This window comes from Centropristis striata, chromosome 1, assembly GCF_030273125.1.
Source record: "Centropristis striata isolate RG_2023a ecotype Rhode Island chromosome 1, C.striata_1.0, whole genome shotgun sequence".
NCBI classification, from domain to species: domain Eukaryota; kingdom Metazoa; phylum Chordata; class Actinopteri; order Perciformes; family Serranidae; genus Centropristis; species Centropristis striata.
This window is the reverse complement of record NC_081517.1, coordinates 45,695,279-45,717,976: the sequence shown is the minus strand read 5'-3', so window position 1 is coordinate 45,717,976 and position 22,698 is coordinate 45,695,279. Positions and strand designations below refer to the sequence as shown.

Genomic DNA, 22,698 nt, shown 5'->3' with positions numbered 1-22,698 from the left:
GGGCTGGAGAGCTCCTCTCAGACACTCATCACCCTGGAATATTACAAACAATGGCTCCAAAATGTATTCAGCATAATGTCAGGATGGAGTGCTGTTGATTTGTTTATTTATTTCCCATCATTCCTCTGTCTCTGCTCCATCTGTGCATCCTTCTGTCTCTTCTTCCCACATGCATCCAACACACATTCTGCCGTTTCCATCACAAAGCCTTCAGAGAGAGTCACGACAAGACTACCTGATCCAACTCCTCATCCTCTCCTCCTCCTCAGCCTCCTCTCTTCTGTTTTTAATCTCTCGTGGACACGAGAGCCGTGACTTGATCCCTAGTCAGCCTCCCCCGAGTCTTTCTCACTGACTGGTGGTCCCCGGTGGGCCGGCTGGTCCCCGGTGGGCCGGCTGGTCCCCGGTGGTGTCTGACATGGTCTGAAGCCTCAGCGGGGGGTCTCTCCAGAGTTACGCTCCGATATTGAAGGAATCATATCTACTGCAGAGGAACTAATGAGTCAGCAGCGTTTGGCTGTTTGCTCTGGATAAAAGCAGCAGATTAGCTTTTAGAAAGGACTTTCTGACCTTGCAGAGTTTCCACTACATTCATTCAGCACCACTGCTGAATTATGTGAGCCACTGCTGGAATTTCACATGATTTTTAACCCATTTAGGTCTAAAACGGCTGTAAAAACTGCCTGTAAAGCCTCTGATTGGTGATTTTAAAATCAGCCCCTAAAACCTGAAGTTTCTCTGTAAATCCAACAGAAGTGTCAACTCTTCTACTAAATAATAGATTTTTCAGCCTCTGTAGCAGATAGAAATGAGATTCATAAAGTATCTGAGAGCTTATAGCTGTTATATCTGAGCTCCCTCCGCTATAGTCATCTTCACCATGATTTATAAGTTCTGGAGAAGTCCCATGATGCATTGGGACACTCCCACATGGATTCTCATTTTGTGTCGTTTTTTAGTCCTTTTGTCTTTTTGTGTCTTTTTATGTCTTTCTTTAGTCATTTTGTGTCTTTTTTTAGACACTTTGTGTCTTTTTTAAGTCATTTTATGTCTTTTTGTGTCTTTTTTTGGTGATGATTTCAAAGTTCTAGAAAAGTCCCATGATGCATTGAGACACTCCCACGTGTATTCTGATGCATTTCATTGGCCAAGAGACCGAAAATAGGTGGAAAAAACTACAAATACCACAAAATCACATATCCGCTTTCCCAGCTTTAATGGTTGAAATGCGGTAATGCTTTATATAATATAGTTTATATTTATATTTATATAATATAGTATAAAAAGGTGCTTTACAAAATAGAAACATACTTTATCTAAGTGTCACTGTAAATTTGAATAAAACTAATACTATAGCACCACTAAAATGGATAATATAAGAACATTATTCCATATTTTAAAGTATTTTGATGGATGAGACTGTGAGGACCCTTTTCTCAGCCTGTTCCACCGTTCATCCATCAACAGTATCTGTCCATCACTTCACCAATACCCTGCTCTGTTCCCTCCTCAAAGATATTGCTGTGGATCCTGAGAAGGATATGAACTGCTGAGTGTTCTTCCTTAGTGCTGACTTGCCAAACACCTTGGCAGGAAGTCAAAGTGCTGAGGAGCTGGGCGGCCTCATGGTTATACAGGAGTCTGTTGCTGCCAGCAGCTTCACAGCTGCTATTATTTGTCACTTAGAGGTGGAAACGGGAGGTTCAGGGCAGGAAGAGGTCAGACTCTCCGTGTAGTTAGAACTCATTTATTGATGGACTTTACATTCAGCTGCCAGGCAGCGGAGCCGGTTCTACCTTGTAAAAGTCTTTTCTAATTGATTAACATTGAGCAGAACGGTGTCAGTTATTGTTAAATAATGTATGTAATAACTCATATTTAATGCTCGTACTTCAAGACAAAGACACGTTGTTGGCAGAGCTCCAGAGCTCCAACTAATGAAAACCCAACCAGAGTAGAAACAGTGACAGTGGAGGAACGAGGAGAACGTTTGCAGAAAGCCCTTCAATGACTGATTGGAACCATTGTTTTCTGTTTTATTTTATGCCTTTACACCAACAACAACACCTTGAGGGAGTTTCACTGTGTTTGGCCCAAACGTCCACTTGGACTCAAGGATAAACTGATTAGAATTTGACCTGACATGTGAACGCAAAACCTCTGCAACACAATGCAGGAATGTGTTCAAATCTGGCCCAAAAGGTCCATGATAGCCGTGTTTCCTGTAGGGCAGGGTCGGCAACCTGTGGCTCTTTAGGCTATTTACGGTGGCTCGTATATTTTTTGTCACAGACACAGCTTAGCGACAGTTTCGACAGTGATCACAAGCGCAACGTTTCGACAGTGATCACAAGCGCAACGGATCAGCTGATCATAACTGTTAGCCTGTTAGCACATACACACTGTACTGCTACAGAGCTAACTGTTAGCCTATTAGCAATTTGCAGAATGGATGAATTAACATCCCCTCTGGCTCTGCAGCTGGGAGAGACTGCTGCAGGAGGACTCGTTTTTACTCTTCTTAACGTCATTCTGGCTGCTTGCTGCTTCTCCTCCTCTTCTTCTTTTCCTGTTACTGCCCCCAGAGGTCACAAATAGTAAAAAATAAAAAAATAAAAGTAAAAGTTTGCACTCAAGTTGTTTTGAACTCACAAATCTCGTGAGACAGATTTTTAACGCAACAAGAAATATCGTCAAGTTTAATCTAGATGTCACACCCCTACTGAATACCTTTTTATTCAGTTCCTTTAGTTAAATAGAGAGTCTGCAGTGATCTACTGCCCATCCCTAGACTTCTAGTCTTCTGTAGTCTTACACATGCAAACACATCCTGGCTGCTATGTAGCATTGTTAGCTGTAATACTTAGTTATAAAAGTTAGAAGCACATTCACCTATTCATGAAGGCACATCATCTTCACACCAGTGACTCACATTAACCGTGAACCAGCTGGTGTCTGCCCTCATCACTCCGTCTCTCTGACAGCTTTACATACTTTTCATTTCCAGGTGTGGTGAAGGTGATTTTCTGGGCTTTGCGACACTGATTACTGTCACGGCTCTGTCTCAATGAGATTTCTCTGCTGTCGTCTTCATGCTGCTCTCTCTCTGCTCACACAATAACTGAGTGTGATGTGCAGTAGCAGGCTAAGAGTCTTTAGAAACAGATGTATGGTGTCCCTCTAACACTCATTATAGATGTGTGGCTGCTGTTCTGCAGTCATGCCCTGTTAACGCGTAGGAGTGTGTCAATACTTCTAATATCTGCAGACGGGTACAACAATGGTTATATGTTTTAATGAGATGTCAATCACTGATGTGCTTCACTACAGTTAAGAAAACTATTTATCCTGTCGAGGTATAGAAAACATTGCCTATATACTAGAGGTCGACCGATTATACAGATTATTTTGACATCAGTCCCTGATATGTGCTGCTGATTTTTTTTTGGCTGATTCTTGAAGCCGATATTGCCTTTTTTCCCTCCATTTTATGATAAAAATGACACAATGATAACAAATGTTACACAAGTCTCAATTTAAACAAAAAAAACCATTTAGATTAGATTAGATTTTATTAATCCCACGGCGGGGAAATTTCTTTGTTACAGCCGACCACAAAAATTGCACACAAAATTATTTCCCTTTTATATAAAGATAAAAAAGAAACAATCTAATAGAAGGCACTAAAAGGCATTTAACAATATACAATATACTATATACAACTTAGTGCAAATTAAGTGAATGTGCAGAGGGCAAATTATATGCAAAATGTGCAGAAAAGATCTGACCGTCTAAAGGGGGGCAAGGCAGTGACCACACGTCACGTGACTCAGCACCACAAGTGACAAAATGTCATTGTTTATCTGTTTATTTTGTTAATATTTATTATTTTCAAGACAGAACACAAAGCGAGGGCGACAATGGGCATCGAAAATTATTATTGTTTTGTTTTTTTTCTCCCTGGAGGGTGACTGGTGGCGCCCCTCCAGCAGATGGCGCTCTAGAGCCGGCCCTGTCTACAGTATCTATTGTGTCTAAAGTTCACATGAATATTGAAACTTGCTCTCTTTGTTAGTCTCTGAGTAAGTGGCTGTAGATGTAAATGTGATCAGATGTGTTGTGGTAATCGTACTGAGCTGTTGCCACTCTGTGCTCTAACGGTGCGTTCAGACCGGACGCGTAGCGAATATTTCGCGCGACAAGATTACATACAAAGTCAATGCAAACACACGAATAGACGCAAATTTTTGCCGGCGGCGCGAATCGCGGGTTTCGCGCGACGCGAATGCCGCGATTGACGCGATTGACGCAAATGTCGCGGCGCGAATGAAACAACGCAAATTCGCATGAGTTCAATAAATTCAACTTTGGCGAAATATTGGCGTGACGCTGTGTCGGGACAGCCTATCAGCGTTGAGATTCTGGACGACAGTGTCCGAGATACATACATGAGAGAGAGGAGAAAAGAGGCAGGAAGGAGGAGTGGGTCGGCAGGAGGGAAAAAGGTGGAAGTACTCTGCGGTCCTCTCTCCGTGCTGAGTGCGCCTCCGGATGATGTCACTCACCCAGACACAACGGCGTGTTTTCCGACGTATCTCGGACTTCCAGAGCAGGTACAGGGACGCTATGCTTGTCATGGTTGATGACAGAATGAAATTATTTGGCGCTAAATAGTCTCTTGGGCGAAAATTCGCGAGTTATTTACTCACGCGAGTGACGCGAGTAAATTCAACTACTCGCGCGAGTAACGCGACGCGAAAATTCGCTACGCGTCCGGTCTGAATACACGGTAAGGCATTGTGGGGCATCCAGATATCAGCTGACACGCTGCCGTCTGTGTTGTGTTGTGTTGTGTTGTGTTGTGTTGTGTTGTAATGTGTTGTGTTGTGTTGTAATGTGTTGTGTTGTTGTGTGTCTGCAGGATCCCCGGCAGGCTCAACGACAGACGAACTCCCCTCGGAGAGCTCAACTGGATCTTCACCGCCATCACCGACACCATCGCCTGGAACGTGCTGCCTCGAGGTGACGCCACACACACACACACACACACACACACACACACACCTTCCTTTATTTAATGACCTCTACATGGATCCTGTAGCGTTAGCATCAGTCTGTTAGCATGATGCATGTATGTTGCCATTAAGTGCCGTTCTAAGACTCTTTCATAAGATTTCCTCTTTGCTCTGACGGCATGTTTAACCAACTGGTGAAGCTAACGTTAGCTTGTTTAGCTAGCGAACTACAGCTGATCAAACCTTATTCTAACCCAAACTATCCTCCCACCAAGGACACATAGTTCAGTTTCTGTGTGTTCACTAGCAGATCTTTTGTTCCTGGCTGCTCCTTTCATTCTTCAGCTCGTTTTCTGACCGCTAACGTAGCTTAGCGTTAGCAACATGGCTATCATTAGCAGCTCGGCTACTCTCCAATGCAAAATACAAATGTAAGGGTTTCAACTTGAACCGTCTGTTATTTTGTTGAGTTACCTCTTTGGTAAGCTTTTATTGTGGAATAACGGAAATAAAATATTATGGCTGTAATGTTTTATGTCATTATCTTATGATCTTCATGAATATAAGTTTCAACTTATAACCATTAGCTTTGTGCAGTGAATGGAGCCCTCATTGACCCAGCAGCAGACAGAAACAAGGCTTAAACACTGACGCTGTCGTTATTCTACAGACTTTTTTTGTGATAAATGTTAAAACACATTACCTTCAAAATGATGAGAAAAAACTGTCTATTTCCACTTTAAATAAAACAGTCATATATTAGGTGAATGACCTATTCACTGGCAGGTACTAGTAATAAGTTTGTTTGGTAACTTTGTGATGTAGATTTGTATGTGACCAATGTAGTTAATCCTGTATTAACATACACTACTGGTCAAAAGTTTTAGAACACACCAACTTTTCCAGAATTTTATTGAAAATGATGCAGTTTAATGTCTCAGTATACTCTGAAATTAATGCACATTTGCAACATTTAAAATTCTTTATTGAGCATGATAGTGTTTTGAAAGTAAAAAAAAGATTCAAAATCACATTTTATGTTGGACTAAAGGACTAAAAAAAGACACAAAATGACAAAAAAAAGACACCAAAAGACACAAAATGACTTACAAAGACATGAAAAGAATTCAAAAATGGACAAAATAGCCCAAGACTCCATAGAGTTAAGTTGTTAACCCATTTCTTGTTCCCTGAAAAAGGCCTACTTGTATAATTCTGAAATGTACATTATTTTCCAGTTTTGGTTAAGCTTACCTTTTTTTATTTACCTCTGGCAGTTCACCACTTACCTTTGGACCCTTTCTAGCTGTTCATTTGACTTGAACTGCTTGAATTTCAATAAAAAAACTGGAAAAATTGGGCTGTTCTAAAACTTTTGACCGGTAGTGTAGTTATGTACCTTAGTGTGAGTAGTAATGTTAAATGAACTCAGCATTGGTTACAGCTACTAGAGGACACCACTAAAACAATAAGACGTTTACACACCACTACACTAATAGAACTGGTGGTTAAAACAATAAAAATAAAAAAGAACTAGTCTGTGGTGTTCCTGGTGTTGACGGAGATGAAAAAAACACTTAAAAAGACAAAATAAAGTTTTAAATGGGGTCTTTACTTCCACATGTCCAGCCAGTGATGAAGAACACAATGAGCCGTGTGTTCCAGCAGGGAGTTTAAATGAGGCCACCTCATAAAGCAGGAGTGAAGCCTCAGCAGAAGGAGAACCTGCAGGAGATCCCCAGTGGTAGAAAACAGCTAGATGTTGATATAAAACACCAGAAGTGCTGTAAGTGCAGCTCGGATCCTCAAATGGAGATTAATTGTGTTTCGAGTGTCTGGAGCAGTAATTGGGGACATCATTTTACCATAATACCACACACACACACACACACACACACACACACACACACACACACACACACACACACACTGAAGCAAAGCTCTGCATGGTGACAACACAAACACACTGAGACTCACTATTACAGCAGCTCAGCTGGAGATGAAAACTATTAACCCTCTAAAGTCCAAAAGCTCCAAATAATCCAGACTTGTTGACACAAAATGACCAAAACAGACACAAAATGACCAAAAAAAGACACAAAATGACTAAATAAAGATACAAAATGACTAAAAAAAGACACAAAATGACCAAAAAACCCACAAAAAGACACAAATTTGAAAAAAGAAGACACAAAATGACTAAAAAAAAAGAAACAAAATGACCAAAAAAGACACAAATGACCAAAAGCAGACACAAAATAACAAAAAAACACACAACCAAAAGACACAAAATGACCCAAAAAAGATACAAAATAACTAAAAAAGATATAATAATAGACACAAAATGACTAAAAAAGACACAAAATGACTAAAAAAAGACACAAATGACCAAAAACAGACAGACACAAAATAACAAAAAAAACACACAACCAAAAGACACAAAATGACCCAAAAAAGACACAAAATAACTAAAAAAGACACAACAACAGACACAAAATGACTTACAAGGACACAAAATGACCCAAATTGTTCCTCTAAACACAAAGAGCCAAATCAAACAGAGTCCCACTAGAATAAAACCAGAGTTGATGACAGGATCACACACAATCACAAGATCACATTTATGTTGGTTTTTCTTTGTTTCTTTTTGGTTCTAAATGTTGATCCAGTAAGTCAGAATAAAAAATCTATTATTATTATTATCAGGTCATATAGGTGAAAAATATACCAACATGGTATTTAAACATGTTTTAAGGTGAATACAGGCAGTCTGACAGTTTTCTTTTAAATGCAGCACATAAACTTTGTCTTATTGCTCACCTGCCTCTTGTATGCAGCACACACACACACACACACACAGACACACACACACACCCAGGGACTCAGACTCCCCTGGGTCTGACTGTATCCCGCTAGAATAGAAATGTGACGATGCTGATGGCTGCCAAAGCCTTTTAAAGCCTCGAGGCTCTGCTGGTAATGAAGCAGCCACATCACAGAGTCCCCTAATGAAGGCACACACACTTAGTACACACACACACACACACAAATACTTCTACATTTAAACAGAAGAACATAACAGCAGCAACAGGAGTTTTCACACTGTAAATAAACCAGCAGCAGAACTTTACTGTAGTAACTACGGTGCAACTTTATATTCTAATATTACGGTATTTTACCGTATAAATAAAAAGTTTTTCCATCAAAAGAAACGCTGTTCTGCCATGTAATTGACAAGAAAATACTTTATAAATGCTGCATAAATTAAAGATTTGACTATTAAATATTACAGTATATTTCTGTTAGAGATATGGTGCCAGAGTATTTTACAGCGGAATAATGGAGAGACACAAAATGACAAAAAATGACAAAAAAAAGACACAAAATGGGCTGATATATACATTTACAGTGTTTCATTGTTACTGAAACTGAATTAACTCATTTATCATTTTACGTCTTTTACTGTCATGGTTTAACAGTTTTTCACCCTAAAATCTACAGACATTTTTTACAGTGTATATTCCCCCTACACACACACACACACATTCCCTCCCTCCCTCTCACTAACGGGGGAATCTCAGTCATAATCAGATCTTGGCTCCATTAAAGTGAATCAGTGAATAAATTAATGATGTGATGAGACCCGTCACTCTGATCCACACATCACTGCCCTCTATGTTCTATATAATCTATATTTTCTCTATAACCTATATATCCTCTATATCCTCTCAGTAAACCCACCAGCACCACTGTTTGTCTCCTCTTTGCTCTAATTAAACTTGTTTTTTCTCTCCAGTTTTGATTTCCATTCACTCTCATCAACCCATTTTCCTCTCAACTGTTTTATTCATTCAGAGCCTCTTTGGTCTCTAACATGATGGATGTGTTGTGTGTCTGTGTGTGTGTGTGTGTGTGTGTGTCTGTGTGTGTGTGTGTGTGTGTGTGTTGTGTGTAGATCTGTTCCAGAAGTTGTTCCGTCAGGATCTGCTGGTGGCCAGCTTGTTCCGTAACTTCCTGTTGGCGGAGAGAATCATGAGGTCGTACAACTGTACTCCGGTCAGCAGCCCCCGCCTCCCCCCCACGTACATGCACGCCATGTGGTAAGACACACACACACACACACACACACACACACACACCCTGGCTGTTAGAGCAGGTTGTTGTAGTTAAATGATGGACCGACTGAAGAGAAGACAGACAGTGTGTTGTTGTTTATTCTGTGTATATTTAAGGACTTTAAACTGATATTGTGAGACTTTATGCACTGAGGCACAAAAAGCAAATCTGCCTTTGTTCTTCTCTGCCCAAAGGTTATGGGCTTGTTTATTGAACAAACACTCTCTAAAACTATTTAGAACAGCTAGTAGCAATGCATTCTGTGCTTCTGTGAAAATTTTTGTTATTTTTCTTATCTGGGGGCGGAGTTATCTGACCAACAAGACCAATTAAAACGTGTTATATTCATTTTAATTTATTTCTAAAACGTTGTTTAACTGCAGTGTGAACAATACCAGGTAGTCTGTGCTAGGTAGCGGCTGTGGCTCAGTTGGTAGAGCGGTCGCCCAGTGATCGGAGGGTTGGTGGTTCGATCCCCGACCATGGCAGCTACACGTCCAAGTGTCCTTGAGCAAGATACTGAACCCCTGATGTCTCCTGATGCTGCTTGTTGTTTATCAGTGTGTGAATGAATTCCTGATGGTGGCACCAGTGTAGCCTCTAACACCAGTATAAGTATATATATAGTCATATATATATCATATATAGTCATATATAGTGATGACTATTTAATGTTCCATTAGATAGATTATTTTCATTGCAGCACATAGAGAGTCTGGCGGCTAATGGTGTGTTCAAGGTCTACACGAATGTCAGAACTTTCAACGTTGTCCCGACTTTCAAGTTTCGACTTTCAAATTTCAAGTTTTCGAGTTTACATTTACTATAAAGTACATTAACTTGAGGACAAACAGTACTGCCAACACTGCTAACATTGAGCTTGTTCCATCAAAAGTGTCTTCCAAGAGCCAAACGTGTCACATTGTGTCTGTTTCTGTATTGGACTCGTTGTCTGTTGTTTGTAGCAGCAGAACTAGAAACCAGACGGTGGTTTAACAGGGAGCTAGCTTACCCGTTGGAGCTAATTAGCGACCAACAGCTGGTCCTCCCCGTTAGCTTGTTAGCTTCACACTCTTTACTGGCGCCCAGCGAAGCCCAGGTGAGTCCTCTATGTTTTGGTGGCTAGCTAGAGAGCTAATAAGGAACAACATGACACTTTTCTAACCGTTAAAAGGTGAAAGTTTCTCCTGAAGTAAACAGGGAGGACACTAACGTTTCTTCTCACGAGCTCTCAGTGATGCAGCAAACGAGCAGTTTGCCAAGTTTCCCTGCAGGAGGAACACCTGAGGCTGAAAATAATGTGAGAATGGAACAGAGATAGACCTGTGAGCACATTCTAGGAAGTTGTTATAAAAAGATAATTGGTATCAGAAACGAGCAACAAACTCAGGAAGTGTTTTTTTTTTCTGCACAGGTTAACATGACACCTGTAGCAGTGTGAAGTCAGCTCTCATACAGAACAAACATCACAGGACTGATTTTACTACACAGTAGTACTGCATCACAGCCAAAGCAGGGCTGGGCCATATGGACCTAAAGTCATATCTGATATATTTAGGCTGAATATCGATATACGATATATATCCTGATATTTCTATCTCAAAGTGAGAGCAAATGTTCAGTCAAAGTCAAAAACAAATCTGACATGTCACAAGTAGTTTTATTGAAACAGGTTATTTAAGTGAACATAAATACTGTATAACAGCAAGAGTGGAAAAGTCCATAAAGTGCACATTTAAATAGAAAACCTGTTAAATACAAATATCCTATGAAATAAAGTAGGCCAATCTTTTTGATTTTTGAGAAAAGAATACCGAACATTACAAAATAACTAAATATGACAAACCCTAGTAAGGGCTGCATTTATATATAAAGAAAAAAAAAAAAAAAATATATATATATATATATATATATATATACCATATGGTCTAATTCCATATCACTTTAAAAAATATCAGTATATTTTTTCGATATATCCCCCAGCCCTAAGTCAGAGCATGAAGAAAAGATAAAAGTGGTCCATAAACCATTTAAATACACAAACCAGTCTATAAAATGCATACATTTGATAGTTTTTTAGCTTTTTGTTTTGTTTCTTTTCATATTGTAAAATGTTAGAATTTGTAAGAGAAATTAAAACATCTCATTCAGTTTATATCGGGTATGATACATGTGGTTTAATGCTCTGGAGTCCACAAATGTGTCGGCGCATTACTTCCTGCTGTTAGCAGTTAGCAGACTGGACGCTAAGGGGTTAACGTCCCCTCTGGCTCTGTGACTGCAGCTGGGAGAGACTGCTGCAGGAGGACTGTGCCGCTTTCGACTCGTTCTTACTCTTCTTAACTAGCCTCCGGCCCCCGCGGCTCGTTAAGAAGAGCCTCCGGCCCCCACGGCTCATTAAGAAGAGCCTCCGGCCCCCACGGCTCATTAAGAAGAGCCTCCGGCCCCCACGGCTCGTTAAGAAGAGCCTCCGGCCCCCGCGGCTCATTAAGAATAGTAAGAACGAGTCTCCAAAAGTCTCCAATAACACCAGAAAAAGTCGCTGGATTTGTCTTCAGTCACTTCCTTGAAAAATAGTCTCTAAGGGGGTCTGAAAAGTTGCTAAATATAGCAACAAAGTCACTAAGTTGCCAACACTGCTTCACCGGCTTTTACAAATGTCGCGTGTTGTTGTGGCATCCAGTACTACGTCACATCCTGCTTAGCGTTCTATCCAATCAGCAACCAGGCTGTTTACAGGGGAGAATAAAGACCCTGCTCTACTACAGGGACTAAAGAAGTCCAGACAAAAGACCACTAGGACGGATCATAATCAGATTAGGGGCGTTTCAGAGAGTGAGACCGCCTCATTCTGGGTATTGGACTGTAGTGGAAACAGCCTTATTATACCATATTATAGCTATCATGTTTGTACTCTTGCCTGCTTCTCCAAACCCCCCATCTACCGTCTATGGATAAGTACCTCAAACCCACCATTAATATTTCAGACTCTCCCTCTGAGTGACAGAGCACGTTTCTCACAGTGAAGAGGAGAAACCAGATGAAAGGCTCTAATTACCCTCACAACTTCTCTAAATAAATGCTGTTGAAGAAGTGTGAGCCAAAACATGGAGGCGTTGTTTGCTCCTGCTAGCATATGCACACACCTCCTTCATGCTAAGTATAATCCCTGATCTTGTGTCTCCGTTCTCTCTGTACGATGATTACTGCCGGTGTTGCAGTAACAGCGTCTCCTCTGACAGCTGTCTCCGTCCACCTGGACGCCGTGCAGACAGACACAAGACGAGTTACATATGCAGTTAGAGTTCTGCTGCCGCTTCCAGCGCCCACGCCGCCTCCACCTGCTCCACCTCTGACTGAGCTCAGGAGAACACCTGTTCTCTGGGATGAACAGACTCCTGGTGTGTGTTGGACGTCTCTAGGTAGACGTGGCAGATTCAGGTTAAAGCACCAGGCTCTCATACGTTTCTACGGCTCCAGCAGGAATGTGCCAGTAACCTTCTGGATCGGTAGAGATTATTATTATTATGCCCAGTCACATTTTTGAGTGGTTTAGGTTGTTCCAAAACTTTGGCAAAGTCGTCACAAATGTGGCAAAAAATGCAAAACTCATGGCATGATAGGGAGAAAGTGTTTTTTTACACTGTAAAAAACGTCTGTAGATTTTAGGGTAAAACTGCTAAACCATGACAGTAAAAGACATAAAATGATAAATGAGTTAATTCAGTTTCAGTAACAATGAAACACCATCAGTTCTTCTTCTTCTTCTTCTTCATAAGTAATGACATTACTCCACTGTAAAATACTCTGGCACCGTGTTTGTAGCAAAAATATAATGTAATATATATACAAGCATCATTTTTGCATTTATCTTTTGTAAAAACACTTTTTGTCACTGTTAAATGTACTAAACACCATATCGCTAACAGAAATGTACTGTAATATTTAATGTTTTTTATGGTAAAATCTTTAATTTATGCAGCATTTATAAAGTATTTTCTTGTCAAATATATATGGCAGAACAGCGTTTCTTTTGATGGAAAAACTTTTTATTTGGCAATCTTAAACGTGAAATCAGCAGCTAATATAATTTTACTGTAATATCAGAAAAACTTGCACCGTATTTATTACTGTAAGTTCTGGCAACCACAGCTGCTGGTTTTTTACTGTAAAAACAACTTTTTAAAAAAACGTTTTACAGTTACAGATTACAGTTTTACACTCTGGAGGCTGGTTTCACATTTCTCAACACGTTTTTAAGCCCCAAAAACACTGTCACCGTCTAAACGAAAGGCACTTCACATCAAATATTTAGTGGTTTTTACCCGCCAGCGTCCTGGTGTAAACTGGGCCTCAGTTAGTGCAAAAGGCCTGTTGATGTTGTTGTATTTTACTATAAAACATGGAAGAGTTTCAGTCTCATCTTGAGACCAAAGATCTTGCAGCGTTTTATAGTTTTCTACTATCTTGTCGGTTTGACCTGCTTGTATTCTCATTACTAGGATCATAAAGAGATTCTCAGAGAAGCTTTGACTCAACATTCTCCTCCACACTGTTACAAACATTATCCCATCATCTCTCCCTTTACTTACACAAATACCTCTCCCACTATCTATTGTTTGCTCTGCTATAAATGCCTCCCTCCATCTCTCCCACTCATTATCTGGCTTGTGTTAAAAAACAGAAAAAGCAGCATCTCTCAGTGTGTTTGCCTGCAGGAGGACTTGTTGTGTAACAGCCTGGCATCACTCCTTGTAAAGAACACGATCGCTAGTCTTTCTTCCTCGCTGCTGCCCATTATTCTAGATTGTGGCGATATTGCACAGTTTACCGCCAAAGAAATTGTGAGTTGCACTTTGTTTCACAGCAGCACATGCAGCATTAGGGAGGAGAGAGTAACGACAGGGAGGTGTTTTAAGAGTGGAGGAAACAAGACGGAGAGAACGATAAAAAATGCAAGTGCCAGAGATAAAAGGCAAGTAGAAAACTAAAAGTTTGGATCAGCAGAGCTGCAGGATGGAGAGGAGGGCGTTAAGGCATTTAGAGGCTGCTTGATGGATGTTGGTGCCCCAACACAAACAGCAATTGTTATTCAAATGTAGCAGAATAAAGGAGGAGCAGATCGAGGCGAGGCTGATTCCTCCCTGGTGGGCTCTTAAAGAGTGGGTGTGTGTCTCTGCACCATCTCTGCAGGCAGCAGCAGAGAAAAAAAAGAGCTTCGTCAGCTGCCAACTGGTCCTCAGAGCTCCGGCCGTCCCTTCATCTCACGCCCTGCACACGCTTTAGTGATGACTTACTCATTGGTGTTGGCAGGAATCAGCCCGTTAGAGCTGATAACGCTGCTCTATCTGCTGCTTCATTACATAAACCCAGCAGGACGCACAGGCGCTGGCTACGTTTCTACTCAGCTTTCAATCCAAGAACTCAAAGTTATGAAATCTAAAATAAAAAATAAAAAAAACCCTTTTTGATTGTTTTTTGTCGAAGGAGGGAAAGCCTGTTGGAGGTATTGATTTCATGAGTGGCCTTTACTTGTGTCATCTTGATTTTGTAATGGTAGGACATGAGGATCAAAACGTCTATCTGCTAAATATGTCATATTATTATTATTATTATTATTATTAGGGCCTCGGGGCAATCTCCCCAGCACTGGTCCCATCCAGCAATATCTGTAGGGACCAGTGCTGCACTACTGTTATACTGTGGATTTCTTCTTCTTCCTCTTCCGGACGCAATTTCATCCCGCTATATTATATATCAAAACGTGCGGTTTGATCGGGATCGGTGTGCTATTACTTTTCTCTACGGAATACGAATTTTCCATGACATAAGTCGCGAAAAACTGCCCAAAATTTAGCATTGAAGTGAATGGGACGGCCGAAAAAAATGTTTGTGTCACAGTGTGTGACATCATCACCAGAGTGTAGAGGGAGAGAAAAAACTGTCAAAAAATAAATGTGTAAACTGCGCTCCAGGCCGCAAATTCCACTCTACAGAAATAATTTATACATAGAAACGTAGGAAAATTAGTCTTCTCCCTCACAATCCTCTGGTAAAGCTGTCAGAGTTATAGTTTGGGCGTAGGACGCACAGATGCGCCACCAACACCACCAACAGCCTCATTGGCTCCCATATTAAAAACGCAGGAATATTTCTGAAAAAGGGAGATGGAACAGTTTTTTTAGATCGCTCTAACAAAGCTATTTTTTCATTTTTCTTAAAAAAAAACATATGTAGAGGTTCAGGAAGATTGTGTTTCCTTCCTACAGAACTTTAATTTGCTAACTCCCCATAAGATGAGTAGACTCCCCGTTCTGTGGTTTCTGTTGCTAACATTTAGCAGATGATCCTGAAGAAATACTGCGTTACTGTTACTGGGTATAATTCTGTGAATTACTGTCGTTTATAATTACTGAAAAAGTGAATTGATTAAAATTACAAACACAACTCAACAAATATAAAACATAGGTCTAGTTTTAGTCTGAAGACACTTTAATGTGTAAATGTTACATATTATGATTAATAATAAAAACATACAACACACAAAAAACAGCTCAAAATGGAAGAAACAGATAAGGTGAAAGCAAAGGATCAGAGGACAGAAGGAGAGCTTAAATAATCATTTTCAGCATTACTTTACACAGGCATTATTCAGAAGGACACAAAGCAGTTAGCAGTACATTGGTTGGCATGACTACTTGATCACGCAGAAAGGTCCAAGTAGATGAAACAAATAAAGTCAAGTGTGATGGAGAGAGACGAGGAAATCATCTGGCCAGCAGCACTCAGTCCACACAATAACACACAATAACACAGAATAACACAGAGTAACACACAATAATACAGAATAACACACAATAACACAGAATAACACAGAATAACAAAGAATAACACAGAGTAACACACAATAATACAGAATAACACACAATAACACAGTAGAACATTTCTGTCTGACACGGTAACTTCTGCTGATCAGCCTTGAGCTTTTCTAGGAAACAAGTTCAGCCCCCAAAAACATGCAAAGATATCTAGATATCTGATGGTCAGAGTGGAAAAGTTCTGTCTTTTGTTAATTAAACGTCATTCTTGTCCCGAAACAATAAACCTACTGAAGGCTGATCCAGTCTGTAAATTACTTCTCATCGTTATTTATTACTAGCACTTAGACTCAACTTAACCAAACAGAAAAAAACGTTACACACTGCAATTAAAAAGCAGATCTGATAGTTAGATAGTCTCGATAGTTTTACTCTCAAATCTAATCAGTTGGATTGAATAATAAAGACACAAAATAACATCATAGGACTGAAGTACGTTAGTTTGTTAGAACATTTGAAGCCGAGCTGTAAATAATCACTTTCAGCAGCAGATGATCAACAGATAAGTTACGTGGGACCAAGAATGTGATTTAGTTGAATGTGAAAACATCCAAATACAAAGAGATGACTTTAATGCAACATGGTCTCACAGGAATCCGTGAAATAGCCACGGATTTCGCTTAACTCAAAATCCGTGGAATAGCCGCGGAATCACTCAAATTTCCGTGAAACTGACACGGATTTCACTACAATGCAAGTTAATGCCAGTCATATCCCGTGGCTATTCCAACATACAAAGTGATTATGTACATTCACTGAGTGAATATTTAGAAAATAAAACATATATTTCTCGCTAGAAATGTGATCAAAACCATTATTATGCAGAAACTAAGTCAAAATATTGATTTTTTCACAAAAAATGAGAGAACTGTCCTCCATGTTTTTTGTTCTAACCGCCGGGACCTTGACAGTCACGTGACTTGGAACAAACCAATAGGAACAAATATCCATGGAATAGCCACGGGATATGACTGTCATTAACTTGCATTGTAGCCAAATCCGTGTCAGTTTCACAGAAATTTGAGCGATTTTGAGTTAAGCGAAATCCGTGGCTATTTCACGGATTCCTGTGAGACCATGTTCCTTTAATGTGTTGGGTGAGTTTTGGTTGAAGCAGTGTGTAAACATGTGTTTCCTGGTGTAATTCTCTAATATCAGACTTTATGTGCAGCAGAAACTAAAAGCTAAATGACTAGCACCTGCTCTAATAATGCTCTAATGTCTGGTTTGCAGCGTTGACATATTGCTGGAAGCTAAATGTTCCTGCTGCTGCAGCTCAATTTATAAATTCTCCCAGTTAGTCTGAACACAAACGCTGGATACATTTCCTGCTTGTTGACTATTTAAAAGTGTTTGTTGGAGCTAAACTTCTGGCCTCGCTTTCCAATTAGCCAGCAACACTTTTCCAGCCAGATTCTCTGCTGTGTGTTAGCATGAAGCCAGTGGATCAGCGGCACCTTTAACTCTGAGCTGTTGACCAGCAGAGCTACTCTACTATCTGCCTGCAGCTGATGAGTGAAGCTGTCGGAGCAGTAAAGAGTCTCAGACAGAATGAACTGGTGTCACTGGTTCAGCATCACGTTTCATGGCGGTGCATCTACTGGGAACACGACTCTAATGACCCAACTCATGCTAACGCAGAGCAGAAAGCCCCGTCGGAGCTCAGCTCGCTGCTGGAGAAAGGAGAAAGGAAAGAGAGGAAAGAGAAGCTGTGATCAGGTTTGATGTGCGTTACATAACCCCATGAATTAGATATGATGACCATGAGAGAAGCTGATGTTTAGAGGGATTAAAGGCTCCGTGCTGCCCTCTCCAGGACCCCGGCCGGGATTTAAAGATGTGTATGTGCTCAGGGAGGACGTGGGGAGAATGAGAACCAGAGAGAGTGGTGGGTGGAAACAAAGAGCCATGACCGAGGGTCTTACTGCCTAAATACAGTTATTTATTCTGCTTCAGGTCTTAATGATGTTTCTTCTGATTAGCAACAAATATGTGTGTTTATCCTCACAGCACACTGTAAAAAATGTTTGTAGAAATTACAGTTAAACTGTCAAATTGCATCAGAAATAGGTCGTAAAATTAAACATTGTACATCACCGTAGTAGATACTTTTAATTACTGTAAATCAAAGAATAGTATAAAACTTTAAATTCTACTGTCATAAACTGTAGAAAACACACAGTTGTGCTGTAAAAATAAACAATTTTCATGTAAAATGAATGGAGAAATACCATGATGACACAATTATCCTGAAAGTAATGGGATTATTCAGTATAAATTACAGTTTTTTTGCTGATATTTACATTTACATACGCTCACTGTATTTCTTACGGTGAAGTTCTGGCAACCACAGCTGCCGGTATTTTACCGTAAATTAAACAGATTTTTTTTACAGTGTAATATAACAGACAGCAAGACATGGAGGCATTTATTGTTTAAGAACTAAAATGGACTGTACTTGTATATCGTTTTTCTAGCTTTTGCAACTTTAACCCGTTTAAGGCGGGAAAGCATCACCTCATTTCTACCATTAAAACCTGTTGGAGCTGTTGTGTTATTCTACCATTAAAGAGGAAAGAGGATACGTGGTTTTGTAGTATTTGTAGTTTTTTCCACCTATTTTCAGTCTCTTGGCCAATGAAATGCATCAGGATACATGTGGGAGTGTCGCAATGCATCATGGGACTTTTCCAGAACTTTGAAATCATCACCAAAAAAAGACACAAAATGACCAAAATAGACTTAAAATGACCATTAAAGACACAGATTGACAAAAAAAGACATAAAATGACCAATATGGACGTAAAATGACCATGAAAGACACAAAATTGACCAAAAACGACACATAATGACCAATAAAAAGACACAAAATGAATGATTTTTACTTGGGTTGTCTTTGTCTTATCTTCCAGTTTGGTATCTGTTCAACAGTTCACTGTGACTAATCTTTAAAAATAGAAATAAGGAAGAGATAAATACTTTTATTCAGGGCACTCAGAAATCCTAACGTGGCTTGTTTTGTGTGTTGTGTGTCTGCAGGCAGGCGTGGGACCTGGCCGTGGACATCTGCCTCTCTCAGCTGCCCACCATCATCGAGGAGGGCACCGCCTTCAGAGTAAGGCTGTGTGTGTGTGTGTGTGTGTGTGTGTGTGTGTGTGTGTGTGTGTGTGCATGTTTGTTGATGTGTGTTTGTGATAGAAAACAAACAAACCTGCAGACGTTTCAGCTTCTCTTGCTGGTGATCTAGTGTTGATGGATGGATCTGATCTGGAGACGCCTCACACATCAACACTGGTTGTTGACCTGCAAGATCTCCACCAGCAGCAGCTATTAATCACACACACACACACACACACACACACACACACACACACACACGTCAGGTCTAATAACTGAAGGCTGAGTGTCAGATCAGAACTAGTTTCTGAACCGCTGGCTGCTGCACTTTGAGCCGTTTCTTGTTGTTTCCTGACGTTGAGGGACGATGAATGTGATGAATCAGCTGATGGACCACATGAGGACTTCAGATATACATCTGGGTCATCACCAGACCAGTGTCCACGGGAACGTCTCAGGCCACGCCCTCTCTAAAGTCTCAGGCCACGCCCTCTCTAAAGTCTCAGGCCACGCCCTCTCTAATCATGATCAGTGATTGTGAACTAACCGGCATCACTAACTGTGCAGAGATCGCTAAGCTAACACCTCCTGCAGCAGCAGCACATACACACTGTACTGCTACAGAGCTAACTGTTAGCCTGTTAGCACATACACACTGTACTGCTACAGAGCTAACTGTTAGCCTGTTAGCACATACACACTGTACTGCTACAGAGCTAACTGTTAGCCTGTTAGCACATACACACTGTACTGCTACAGAGCTAACTGTTAGCCTGTTAGCACATACACACTGTACTGCTACAGAGCTAACTGTTAGCCTGTTAGCACATACACACTGTACTGCTACAGAGCTAACTGTTAGCCTGTTAGCACATACACACTGTACTGCTACAGAGCTAACTGTTAGCCTGTTAGCACATACACACTGTACTGCTACAGAGCTAACTGTTAGCCTGTTAGCACATACACACTGTACTGCTACAGAGCTAACTGTTAGCCTGTTAGCACATACACACTGTACTGCTACAGAGCTAACTGTTAGCCTGTTAGCACATACACACTGTACTGCTACAGAGCTAACTGTTAGCCTGTTAGCACATACACACTGTACTGCTACAGAGCTAACTGTTAGCCTGTTAGCACATACACACTGTACTGCTACAGAGCTAACTGTTAGCCTGTTAGCACATACACACTGTACTGCTACAGAGCTAACTGTTAGCCTGTTAGCACATACACACTGTACTGCTACAGAGCTAACTGTTAGCCTGTTAGCACATACACACTGTACTGCTACAGAGCTAACTGTTAGCCTGTTATCACATACACACTGTACTGCTACAGAGCTAACTGTTAGCCTGTTAGCACATACACACTGTACTGCTACAGAGCTAACTGTTAGCCTGTTAGCACATACACACTGTGCTGCTACAGAGCTAACTGTTAGCCTGTTATCACATACACACTGTACTGCTACAGAGCTAACTGTTAGCCTGCTAGCACATACACACTGTACTGCTACAGAGCTAACTGTTAGCCTGTTAGCACATACACACTGTGCTGCTACAGAGCTAACTGTTGGCCTGTTAGCACATACACACTGTGCTGCTACAGAGCTAACTGTTAGCCTGTTAGCACACACACACTGTACTGCTACAGAGCTAACTGTTAGCCTGTTAGCAATTTGCAGACTGGACACTAAGGGGTTAACATCCCCTCCGGCTCTGCAGCTGGGAGACACTGCTGCAGGAGGACTGTGATGCTTCAAAAGTCTCTGGATTTGTCTCCAGTTTCTTTTCTTGAAAAATAGTCTCTATGGGGGTCTGAAAAGTCGCTAAATATAGAAACAAAGTTGCTAAGTTGCCAACACTGCTTCACCAGCTTTTACAAATGTTGCGTGTTGTTGTGGCGTCCAGTACTACGTCACATCCTGCTTAGTGTTCTATCCAATCAGCAACCAGGCTGTTTACAGGGAGAATAAAGACCCTGCTCTACTACAGGGACTAAAGAAGTCCTGACAAAAGTCCTCTAGGACGGCTCGTATTCAGATTAGGGGCGTTTTAGCCAGTGAGACCCTCATTCTGGGTGTTACCTGCTAGAGGAAATCATCAGGCAACGTTCAGCAGCTGGAAGCAGCAACATGAGCTTCGTAATCCAAACTAATGAGAAAATGGACCAAAACGCCTTTCCCCACTGTTAGCACTCCTCCAGTATCGGGCTGTTTCTCTCCTCCTCCTGGCCCGAGGAGGTGGGCATCTCCTCCATCGCTCCCCCGGGAGCAGTTTTCCATCCTCCATCCTCCTCTCCTTTTTCCTGCACTCGGCCTGAAAAAACACTTAGCGGCTGGGTAATTGAGCCTCTGAGGAGCACTAAAGGAAACCTTCCCTCTCCATCTTCTGCTTCTTCAGGAGCCTTTAATCCTCCTCTGATGTGACTGTTTACCTCCTCTCCTGCTCTGTCACAACTCAATTTAAAGCTGCAAGACACATATTCTGCATAGTCGAGAGTATATTATATACCCCTATAGGGCTGGGCAACATGGACCAGAAACCATATCCCAGTATATTTAGCCTGAATATCGAAATACAATATATATATATCCCAAAAAAAGTGAGAGCAAATTCAGTCAGTCAAATCTGACATGGCACAAGTAGTTTTAATTAAACAGTTTATTTAATTTAACATCAATACTGTATAACAACAGGAGAACTTTTTATAAATCAACCTCAGGATCTTCTCATCAACACAATATCTGGGAACGTCTTTAGGGAATTTCTTCAAATGTGGCGCCAGCATCCTGGTGTTAGCGTAGCTTTCATGGAATAATATCAGGTTAGGAGTTTTGTGTTCCAAACCCAATGCAACATGTCCCTCACACCTGTAGGAGGAGTCAACACCTCCAAACAGCACCTCCTCATGGAGCAGTCAGTGTGTGTGTGTGTTTAGAGTTAATCAGCTTTGATTATGCACAAATTAATCTAGTCATCCAGCCATGAAGCCACGTTGATATTTCACTTCTACATTCATCAACAGGAAGTAACTCCTGCTCAACGTTAACACACAATATTAATATCACCGTATTAATATAATAATATAACACTCACCGTGATCAAAAACTATCAGAGAGAGAGAGAGAGAGGGAGAGAGAGAGAGAGAGAGAGAGTTAGGATAAGGATAGAGAGAGAGAGAGAGAGAGTTAGGATAAAGAGAGAGAGAGAGAGAGAGTTAGGATAAAGAGAGAGAGAGAGAGAGAGAGAGAGAGTTAGGATAAAGAGAGAGAGAGAGAGAGAGTTAGGATAAAGAGAGAGAGAGAGAGAGAGGGAGAGAAAGAGGGAGAGGGAGAGAGAGGTAGAGGTAGAGGTAGAGAGAGAGAGAGAGAGAGAGAGAGAGGTAGAGAGAGAGAGAGAGGGAGAGAGAGAGGGAGAGAGAGGTAGAGGTAGAGAGAGAGAGAGAGAGAGAGAGAGAGAGAGAGAGAGAGAGAGAGAGAGAGAGAGAGAGAGAGAGGAGGTGATGATGAGATCAGATTTATGTCTCTACTGCAGTGCAGTGTCACCTCTCAGCTCGTTGTGTCA

General features: G+C 40.9%; 1 protein-coding gene across 3 annotated transcripts in view; it reads left to right on the top strand.

Annotated features, from left to right (window-relative positions):
- The window catches only part of rptor (regulatory associated protein of MTOR, complex 1), a 234,157-nt gene that overhangs the window by 132,892 nt on the left and 78,567 nt on the right, over positions 1 to 22,698 (top strand). For all 3 annotated transcript variants that reach the window (XM_059343832.1, XM_059343841.1, XM_059343824.1), the window contains exons 9-11: positions 4,922 to 5,022; positions 8,971 to 9,115; positions 19,049 to 19,124. In XM_059343832.1, the coding sequence (XP_059199815.1) occupies positions 4,922 to 5,022; positions 8,971 to 9,115; positions 19,049 to 19,124 (322 nt within the window). The remainder of the gene's footprint in view (positions 1 to 4,921; positions 5,023 to 8,970; positions 9,116 to 19,048; positions 19,125 to 22,698) is intronic.